Source organism: Neophocaena asiaeorientalis, unplaced genomic scaffold, assembly GCF_003031525.2.
Source record: "Neophocaena asiaeorientalis asiaeorientalis breed wild unplaced genomic scaffold, Neophocaena_asiaeorientalis_V1.1 scaffold59, whole genome shotgun sequence".
Classification (NCBI taxonomy): Eukaryota; Metazoa; Chordata; class Mammalia; order Artiodactyla; family Phocoenidae; genus Neophocaena; species Neophocaena asiaeorientalis.
In genome coordinates, this window is record NW_020174268.1 from 11,731,720 (window position 1) to 11,742,922 (window position 11,203).

Here is an 11,203-nt window from a genome sequence, read left to right on the forward strand (position 1 = left end):
CTTCCTTTTTTTTTGTGGTACGCGGGCCTCTCACCACTGTGGCCTCTCCCGTTGTGCAGCACAGGCTCCTGACGCACAGGCTCAGCAGCCATGGCTCACAGGCCCAGCCGCTCTGCGGCATGTGGGATCCTCCTGGACCAGGGCACGAACCCGTGTCCCCTGCATCGGCAGGCGGACTCTCAACCACTGCGCCACCAGGGAAGCCCCACACTATTTTAAAATGTGAAAAAAAGGTTATAAAAGATCCTGTAGAGGATGATCCTAATTTTGTTTAAAATGTGCACATAAAAGACTGAAAGGTATATGACAGATATTAGCTTTGAATATTTCTGGGCTGTGGATTTGTGGCCGATCTTTATTCTTTGCTTCTCTGTATTTTATAAATTTCCTCTAGTGGGTTTTGTTGCTCCTGTGAAGATGGGGTGGGACCGGGCATGTCCAGGCATGCTGGGGTCACTGAAGTAGTGGTGAGAGAGAAAGCATCACGGTTCTCCCACCCCGGCAGAGTCGCCGAGTGTGTGAGGCACAGTGGGCATTCAGTGTAGGTCAGTTGGGACCAAAGCTGCTTGTTCATCATATTGTCCAGAGAGACTTAAAAGTCTTCAAGTACAGCTTTAGGGAACTGATTCTGCTACCAGCCCAGAAGTGGCTTTGTGTGAATTGGAAGGAACCCATTTCTCAAGAGAAGTTACTGCCATCTGCTGGAGGAGTCTTCTAGTAACTGTACAAATCTTGGAAGACTGAGGCACACCCTGGGTTTGTGCAGTGCACAGCTGCAGGCACTGTCCTGGGCGGGCCTACCTCCATCCTCTGGACCAAAGCCCCGGTGTAGATCTGGAAATTTTTACTTTTACATTATTTTTTGATCATACATTTAAAAAATTTTTTTATTTTGGAAAATTTCAAGCTTACACAAAAGTAGAGTCATGTAACAAATTTTCATATGACCATCTCCAGCTTTAATAATGAGTCACATTCTGTACCATCCTTTTCCCCTGTCTCATCACAGTATTTTTACAAGAGTATTTTGAAGCAGATCTCAGACGTCGTATCCTTTCTCCCATATATTTAAGTATATGTCTAACTACATAAGGAATTTCTGAGAGTATCATCATTAATCACCCTCAGAAATATGCACTTTCCTCAAGCTCCAGAGGGTCCTGACAGTCAGCCAGATTTTACAATAGTTGCGCATCTTTGATGGGGAGTAAAGACCGGTGAGGCCCTTTGCCTTTGGGTTTCTCTGAAATCTTGATCTTACCTTAGATGGCCTGGACGCAAAAGAATGTCACCCTGCATTTCATAGAGTTTCTAAGTCAGGATGACTACACTTCCTTCACAGCGACTAGTTGGATAATTCACTTGTATTTCAATAAATAGTGCATTTTTTAATGGGAAAAAAAAGAAAATAAAATAGTTGTACAAAAGAGAGGGCAGCAAAGCCAAGGGGAATATCAATTACAAACTCCAGGGAAGGTGTTGAGTTTGTGCTCATAAGTTCAAGGTGTTTTCCAAGCAGAGTGGAGAGGCATCAGGGTTCTCTGAGCTGGGCTGTGGGGTGATGAGATCTACTTTCTGCAGGGATATCCTTTCCCCACCCCCACTCCCACTCTGGAGGGGATCCATGCATATTCCTTCCACTTTGGGACGTCCCCCTCTGACTGTTAGTGGGTTCCACAGCATTGGAACCCACTCACAAGCCTAACTGAGCCGCTGTCCTTCCCCGCTTCCCCTCCATCATCTCTGTCACTCAAGGCTTCAGAAGATGCCAGAAGGGACCGACCTGCAGTCTGACTCAGTAGATCCAAATCAAGCCCACAGAGTCCTAGTTAACCACCACCCAGGACTCCAGACTCCCTAATCTCCTACAGGGTGGGTGCAGGCACACACAGATGGAAAACTCAGAGGAAGAAAGATGCAGCCCCGGAAGAGAGGTCGTCCGAGGTGTGGGTGCAACTTGCCCGAGGACCCCGTAGCCTGGCTTCTCTCTCACCTCAGGTAGCGCCTTCTTTGGGCGTTTACCCTTACTGCTCACTGTTCTCTATGGCGATCTAGCATCTCACACATGTGGTTTGAAGCCACTCTTCTGGCCTGTCAAATGGATGCAAATAAAATCCCTTGCTTACTTGACTCCTTCGATACTGCTGTCTCTAGCCCAAATCCAGCCTCCTTCGCAGTGGGGTTGAATTCGCCCCGGTCCCCGTACTGAGGCCGGTCTTGGGCTTCTGCAGGTGCATCCCGTCGGCTCTGCCCCCTCTTCTCGCTCAGGATGCTAAACTACTGCCTCCTTGTTCGGTCTCTTCTCTGCTTTCCATGCTCTGCCAGCATGTCTGTGGCTGCGGATAAGACTTTAACAGGACTGAAAATCCTCCCCTAAATAAACACCAGAGTCAGATGACAAACATCTGTTCTCCTTATTAGGTTCTGGGGGGATTGTATATTTGAAGGTCATTCAGTTCAAAGACATACTAAACACTTAGCAGCCTCACGTTCTGGCTCGTTTACCACCTGCCTGCTCTCACTTGGAAAAAACTCACAGCTACCCCAGAGGCAGGCCTTCCCCCTGGGAGTTTTTAAAGGAAGTCGCTTGGCTTTGCCCCTGCCTAACCTCCAACATGTCGCTGCAGCCAAGTAACTATGTCCCAGCTAATTAAGACAGTCCTTCTGCCTTCTCCTCACGGCCAGGGCCACGAGGCGTCAGACCCCGGGCCGTTCAGGGGAAAGAATGATGGAGATGAGGAAGAAAAGGGAGAGGAAGGCTGAGCAGAGGAGGGGAGCTGCTCTGATCTAGGTGCTGAGAGGGGAGCCTTGGCCTGAATATCAAGAGCTGTGCTTTATCATTGTGACCCTGGGTCCATTTCTTCAGACTGTGTTGGAGTCTATGGTTGGGATACATAATACTGAAAACCACTCTTCTCTAAAACTGTATTAAGGGAAAGGAGATGGGAAAAGGAAGCCATAAAGCTGGCGGGAAGTATAATGCAGAAGTGCCTCCATTGCTGTGGCTGTGTCCGAAATGTTTCCTAAATGCAGAGTTACGCACACCAGGGTCTGAGAACCCCTGGAGGTCAATTCTATTACTTTTAAATGTTTTATTTTTATTTTTAAAAGATCCAAAATCTATCTCTGTAAGTACATTCAGGATCATTGCTACAAACCCCTTGCCACTGCACAGTGATTGTATTTACAATCATGTTGACACTTTGTGCTGGACCATTTTGTTTCTGCTAAAAGGTTGGGGAACAATTGTTCTAGTCTTTAATACTCACTAGACTAGAACATCTTCATCTCATCTAACCCCAGTCCCTTGTTATAAATTTACGTGGAATCTTAAACCGACATTTGGAGGGAAAGCAACAACTGAAATTTACTTTGAGCAGCAGCCTTCTCAGGATGCTTTGCCTTTCAGCTCTTAGAATGTGAGATAAAGTAGCATAAACTACATTTTGATTGTGTTTTTATATTTTATCTGAAAACGTGGCACAAAGTTCACTGTTTGTAGGTAAAAAGAGGCATTGTTTCTGTGACCTATGACTGTAGGTGATAAGCTTTAAAATGAAATGGGTGTCTTTGAGGTATTAATTAAGAGAAATGGATTTATAATTGTTGGTGAAATAAAATTTAAACTTCATTTATTGTTCCCTCTGAAGTAGGTTCAGTGTATGCACCTAAGTATTACCATGGCACTGTGTCCAGTTCTTTTTTTTTTTGATGTGTTCTGAATTATGTATGTATTTATTTCGCATCTAATATTATGAGATCTTCCTTTTAGAAGGAACAGCGTGAGATTGAGCAAGTGATGGGAGTAGGACACAAGAGCCTACTTCTGTGCTCTTGGTGCTAATCGTAAACCTGGGTTGCAGTCCACTTTTAAATGGACTCATGAAAAAAATATAGATGATAATTAAAGCAAGTCAGCCTTTGGGGCACATGTGGTACTAATCAATGATTGGTGATATTACAATTAACCTCACAGTTGATAGTCACATCTCTTGAGGTTACAGAGGTGGATGAGAAGGGAAGGGTGATAAATCCAAGCGAAAGTCGGTGCTGGTGTTGGAAGACTGTTTTTGCCTCGTAGGCGTGCATCTGTACTACGTGGGGGGAGAGGTCTATGCCGAGTGCGTGAGTGACAGCAGCATCTTTGTGCAGAGCCGGAACTGCAACTATCAGCACGGCTTTCACCCGGCCACCGTCTGCAAGATCCCCAGCGGCTGCAGCCTCAAGATCTTCAACAACCAGCTGTTCGCTCAGCTGCTTGCCCAGTCTGTCCATCACGGATTTGAAGTCGTTTATGAGTTGACTAAGATGTGCACCATCCGGATGAGTTTTGTCAAGGTAAGGAGTGCTTGCTTCCCAATTGTAAGATGAAAAATAAAAGCAAAAGCACTCTTTGGTTGATGTGGCAGTTAGACAGCCAGGGTAAGTAGACAGCAGTTTGCCGGGGGGCAGAGGGGGGCACTCTCTTTAATTGTTTTTTTTTGTTTTTTTTTAAAGTAAATACAAATTTAATTTAAATTTTTATTATAAATTTTACAGTAAAAGTAAAATGAACAATATCTTAGAAGTCAAAATTTTACTTACAGGTAATGGCAAGAGTAGGGAAACTACAGAGTCCAAATTTTACTAAACAATGTACAACTTGCCTGATCAGGAGCTTAACTGGGAAAAGCATGAGCTCTGTAAGCAAACAGATTTCAAATCAAATCCCTGCTCCCCTAACTAACAACTGATCAAACAAGGTAGCTATGCTATCTTTTTTTTTTTTAACATCTTTATTGGAGTATAATTGCCTTACAACGGTGTGTTAGTTTCTGCTGTACAACAAAGTGAATCAGCTATACGTATACATATCCCCATATCCCCTCCCTCTTGAGTCTCCCTCCCACCCTCCCTATCCCACCCCTCTAGATGGTCACACAGCACGGAGCCGATCTCGCTGTGCTATGCGGCTGCTTCCTACTAGCTATCTATTTTACATTTGGTAGTGTACATATGTCAGTTGTTTTTTGGAAGAGCTCCTCCACGAGTATGGTATCTCTTGTTTAGCAATTTTAAGAAAATTCTTAAGCATATTACTTTGGAGGAAAACCAAGTTAAGATAGTTATCTGATTTTTTTTAACACATAAGATAAAGTGACAATGATAATTGTATAGAACTTAATGCTACAGAGATTCTTCCATCCCTCAAACTGCTGACCACCTATGGTCACTCAGTAAATGTTGGTGAATTTACCTGAATCAAATAAGACATTCTCCTTACTCTTACAACATACGGGCAAATGGAGCAGTCATATTTATAAATAAGCTACAAAACAGACAGAACTGACTCTAATACAAGATAGTATGAATTAAGTGCTGTTTATAAAGGTATAAACAAATTGGAATAGAAACATTATGGGGCTTGTGATTAATTCTGAGACAGCAGTAGATGTTCTGTTTATGAATATTTGTTGAATTTATCAAATTAGATCTTATTAAAATTGATGTGAAGGTTGGAGAACGGAGGAAAAGTTACTTAGCAGGAAGGAAAAAAACTGGATTTGCACGTTGAAGCTAAAGACCTCACTTTCATCATCTGCTATTTCATCCCTCGCAAAGCACTTGCAAATAATTCTAATTTTTCCAAATCTGAGCTTGTTTATCAAACTGAGTATATGTTTTCCCATTGTCATATATTCATCCAAGGAATCAGTATGGCTTGTTGCAGGTTTTTTCAAAGTAAAATTTATTTATTAATCCTTTAAAATTATCTTGAAAAATGTGTCCTGTTTTTCTATACTTTTTAAAAAATATTTATTTATTTATTTTTGGCTGTGTTGGGTCTTTGTTGCTGCACGCAGGCTTTCTCTAGTTGCGGCGAGCAGGGCTACTCTTCGTTGTGTTGCGCGGGCTTCTCATTGCGGTGGCTTCTCTTGTTGCAGAGCACGGGCTCTAGGCGCGCGGGTTTCAGTAGTTGTGGCACGCGGGCTCAGTAGTTGGGGCTTGCAAACTCTAGAGCGCAGGCTCAGTAGTTGTGGTGTATGGGCTTAGTTGCTCTGCAGCATGTGGGATCTTTTCAGACCAGGGCTCGAACCCGTGGTGTTCCCTGCATTGGCAGGAGGATTCTTAACCACTGCACCACTAGGGAAGTCCATTATGTCTTTATTGTATATATAATTTTAGTAATTATTTAAAAAATAAGAATAGAGTTTCCAGTTGAAAAACTGACTTCTTGAATCCATTTCTTTCATGGTGACAAAGCAGTTTTATTCAAATTTACTGTTAAGCTTTAAAAGTATTTTCACACAGTCAGGCAATTAAATACCTGAAAATCTTTTCAAACGTTCTGATGCTTCAGAGCCAGCAGAGGGCGTAAAATTGCCATTAACAAACAACCATTTGACTTGCAGTTACTTTTGTCTAGGCCTGTGTTTTTCAGATTAGGATGAAATGCCAATATCTCAGACGTAATTATTTCACTGTAACATAAGCTTGCACAGAAATCTTATTTTCTTAAGATCAGCAAGATGTATTTCTCAGATATGCAACCTTTAAATTCATAAAACTACACAATTCACAGAAAATAAACTGTTATTATATTGCAGGGACTTTTAAAAACATAAATCCCTAGCAAATATAATTACAGGTGATCGGTGTAAAAGAAATATACAAGTTCTCATCACAAGAAAAAATTGCAACCATGTGAGGTGATGGATGTTGACTAAACTTAATATCTCTATTTTTACTGTCTCTCCTATGGATGGTCACAAATGGCAAATTGCCAGAAGTGAGCCAGCGGGGGAGAGCAGAAACAAGCTTTGTTCATCAATCCTGAATAACCAAGAGCACCCTCAGCCCTCGCTTTACAACGTTCAGATCCAGTCATTGGTCTGTAGTGAGCAACCATCTTGTACAAAACATGGGTCTTCAGCATTAGGGGGTGAACATGAGTTCAAGCTCCTTTCCCTGTGGAAGAGGAAGTGATTTGCCAGGGTCTCCGGCATGGCTAGAACCCAGGCCCTCTCTAGGTCCATGAATTTAGTTGTGAACCCAGGAGGAAGCCATGGATGGGGACTCAGGGTATCTGGTTGATGCAAAAGTCGTCCTGTACTTGCAGGAACGTAGAGTTCACGCTCTCAGGTCCCAGGAGCTGCCCCTGGTTGGGTGGGCTGTGTCCACCGGGCCTGCTGGGGCCTCTGAAGGCTGCCTGTAGAGTCTGGCACAATCACTCCGCTCCGTTTTTGCTTTTCAGGGTTGGGGAGCCGAGTATCATCGCCAGGATGTCACAAGCACGCCCTGCTGGATTGAGATTCACCTTCATGGACCACTGCAGTGGTTGGACAAAGTTCTGACTCAAATGGGCTCTCCACACAACCCGATTTCTTCAGTGTCTTAACAGTCTTGTCTTCATCCACATTTCTATAGGATAGATGCTATTGCAGGCAGTGGCTTATATCATTTCAGATTTGCAACTAACTGAAGTTTCTAAGTACATGTGTAAATACATATAATATATACTATTCACATTTTGTATCACCATTTGTTTTGTGCTTTCTAGTTAACCTGATGCCAGTACAGTGCAATTAGAAAAGCAGGTTTTTTGTGCCTACGCTCTAATAAGCAGCAGCTTCTTTTGTGGGAGAGAACAAATGAGAGGCAACTGTAGGAACAGTATTTGAAGGGTGTTGGTAGAATAAAGGCCGCTTTAGTCCACCATGTCATGTAAGGCATGTTGTGTGGCCAATCTGGAAAAATATTAAAACTGTTTACGTAGCAAAAATCAGGTACTAGCAGCACTAGAGCAAATAACACTTTAGGACAAAACAAAGCTACCAAACCCATAAAATTGAAATAACCTCACTGTTAGTGCTACTGGCCAAAAAAAATCAAGCTTTTAAAATCAGTTATGTAAGATAAGTCACATAAACTTTATTTCTGAAGTTGAAATGCCTATAGCTGGACTATTGTGCTGATATGAACGGTACATTTTAAACAAATTAAACTGTGATGGGAAAAGAAAGAAACTGTGAAGCTGAAAGTCATGTTGCCTCATTATCTACCACTGTAAAAAAAAAAAAAGAAGAGTCTAATATGGGAAGATACATATGAAAATAGCATGAAATGAGCTATATCCCCCAATTGCAAAATAAGACCAGAACTTAGTCTGAGAATCACCCACGGAAGATGCCTGCTTTCCACATAGGAAATCTCGGGTTCCTGTTTTCCTGTTGATTCGTGTCAGGCAGCTCTGCAGATTTCTGAGTCTGCACAGTGAGCTCTACGGCCATGTATGTCAGTCAGTCCTGTGTGCGGAAGCAGTAAACTAAGAGCATTGGACAAAAGCACCCTGTTTACTTATACCTTCTCACATCCCCATGTTCAAAGTCTCTAGGTGAGGGCGTGCCTTTTGCCACATTTTCCTCACATGTTGGCAAATACTAACTATTCACAGATGACTCAAATCTAGACACACTGCTGGGATCAAATTTGAGTTATTTAACTTAGTGTCTGTATTGATTAAATGATCTGCTGGTCATATGTGGTAGCCTCTTCTAAAACTAAAGCTTCATACCTGGAAATAACTTCCCAAGTAAGATAATAATTTCACAATCCCTGTCATTTCTGAGGAACAGTGGTTCTGAATAACAGGACATTTAAAAAAATGTATCCACAACATCAAAACCTGTTCTTATTTACCCTTGGGTGATAGAGAGAGGAAAATTTCCCAAATTCCTAGGTACTTTCATATATATATAATTCCCACCCACTAAACACTGCATTGCTTGGAAAAATATTTCACACCCTTTATAAAATGTGTAATTTAAGAAGGTAATTATGCTTGTAACAGACGGTACTTCAGTGATCCAGGAGGTTTCTTCATTTATACATTCTGTCTCAACTCTTTCTAGCATTAGTGCATAGTAGTTGTTTCTCATTAAATTGTATTCAAGGTAGGAATGATCATGTGAAAAAGATGTATGTGTGAGCTACTGCTGTCACCTCTTGTAATGACTAGTGTTACCTAATAGAAGCTTCTCTATATACAATAGAAAATATTACATTTTACATTAAAGCTAGGTGGTCCATTTAGTGTTTAGCAAACTCCGTAGTATATTGGTTCATCAACTATGTATGTGCCTGGCACAATGTTAGGTACTGTGGAATCGAATGTAAACAAGAGACCCGTCCCAGCCCTCTGGGGCTGAGAGTCTTAAGAGTAAATCTGTTTGTAGAATCATCTTCATGTTTCAAGAACTTTTAAAACAAACCATGCAATCTTTCTTATGCTTGAAAAAAGTATAATTTTCTTAATTATCTCTATTTTGAAGCTGATTTCCCTTCTCTTCTGAGCAATCAAGTAATGGTTGAAGACTTCCTTGGATAAATGCTACTCTTCTTCTGTGTCTCAAAATTGAGTTTTTCGCCTTTTGCTTCCCTATTTTCCAGTAATTTCCCCATCTCCCCTTTTCTTGGAAAAGGCATTAATATGGTGAAGTCATCCTCATACAAGTACTGTTGCATGAAAGAGCATTAGGTACACGTGGTTTGGGCTCCAGAGAGCAAACACAGTTTTCTGAATCTCTCCATCAGTGGTCAAACTCCTCCTCTGGTAATCTTATACTTTTACAGGATTAATCGGTACTAGTTGCTTATAAATGACATGAAAAAATACATTGAATTTTCATGCAGCTTTGGGAAGAAACCAGGCCAGAATATTCCAGTGAATCCAAATTATTTCTTCAAAAAATAAATGATTAAAGTGGTACATATGCATCATTACCAGTCCTATCTCACCAAAAGCCTTTATTAAGATACTGTGAAATTCAGAGAATTTAGAATTGATGAGAAGTTAATCCTTCAGTCACTGTAAGTCACATTTTAAATCAGCCTTTTAACATTTTTGCTGGCAAGAATTGTTAAAAATAGTAATGCAGTATTTGATTTCAAACTTCTAAATGTGCTCATTTAGCATTCATTCCTTGAGACAGACAATCCAAAAAGTGTCATAGCATTCTTTTATAGGATAGTGAGCAAAGTGGACATGCTAAGCCATTAATTGCATCAGCCAAACATGTTTAAGGTTGCCATAGACAAGGGTTGTGCAATAGAGAATAACAACATCTGGACTGCTCACAAGACCCAGAACATTCATGGTGTTGTTCAAGCCGGGTTTTTGTGGTTTTTTTGTTAAAAATTTGAGATGTGAAAAGTTTGTTTTAGTTAGATGATATTTTAATACCTGCCAGTGCTTTGGAACTATTAAGATGCCACTTCTCAATACATGTATGTTTTGTTATTCTTTTCTTTTTTTTTACACTCAGTATAAATCAGGAAAAGTTGTACAACAACCTAGCATTTAGAATTTCCTTTTCATTGTCTTCTTAGGAACTGAATACCCCCATCACAGCAACAAAAGCATTTTATAAGTACCACTTGCTAGACTTTAAGCACCTGCTTAACTTTGAGTATGTCCTGAATATTTGGTATATATAGTCAACAAATAAAGCAAAATATAACATGCATTCCAAATTTTGTCTTTTCCTATTAAGGATTTAACAGCTGAACTATATGACAAGATTAGGTGATCCTGGCATATGTTAAATTCAAATTAATGTAAAACCAACAAAAAAGAAACTATTTCTATTTAAGTAACGTTTTTGTTTACTGTAGCTAGGCTTCAGTTATCCTTCAAATGCACACTTACACTGTTACCTGATTGTTTATAATAAAGAATACTGTACCTATGTGTCTTTTGCCTCATTTTTCCCTGCAGACGTCATAGAAGGATTTCTTGCATATGAGTCCTTAAGATGATCTTAAACCGTCCTATTTTGAAAATAGGATGTTTTTGAAATCCAACATCCTATAGAGAAATCAGGTAACAGTTTTGAATTAAACACCTCAGAATAACTGGCATTAAATATAGAACCTTGCAGGGAGGGATAAATTAGGAGGTTGGGATTAACGTATACACATTTATATATAAAATAGAAAAACATATATTCATATATAAAATAGAAAAGAATATAGAACTTTGAAGATACTTTGCAGTAGTTTTAGAAAGGATATGCATAGAAGCTTTTTTTCTGGATATTAGCAAATATTAAGTGATATTACAGTATATAGGAGAGAATGAACAATTTTATTACTGCATACATCTGTACATTGCTATATATTACCTATTAGAAAGGTGCTACAGAAGGCAACTGAGGAAAAACTA

At 40.4% G+C, this 11,203-nt stretch overlaps 1 protein-coding gene across 3 annotated transcripts in view; it reads left to right on the forward strand.

The window, feature by feature from the left end:
- Nucleotides 1-7,868, forward strand: part of SMAD9 (SMAD family member 9) — a 23,027-nt gene extending 15,159 nt beyond the window's left edge. For all 3 annotated transcript variants that reach the window (XM_024755658.1, XM_024755657.1, XM_024755656.1), the window contains 2 exons: nucleotides 4,082-4,338; nucleotides 7,235-7,868. In XM_024755658.1, coding sequence (XP_024611426.1) covers nucleotides 4,082-4,338; nucleotides 7,235-7,378 — 401 coding nt within the window. In that variant the 3' untranslated portion in view covers nucleotides 7,379-7,868. The remainder of the gene's footprint in view (nucleotides 1-4,081; nucleotides 4,339-7,234) is intronic.
- The last annotated feature ends 3,335 nt before the right edge of the window (nucleotides 7,869-11,203 follow it).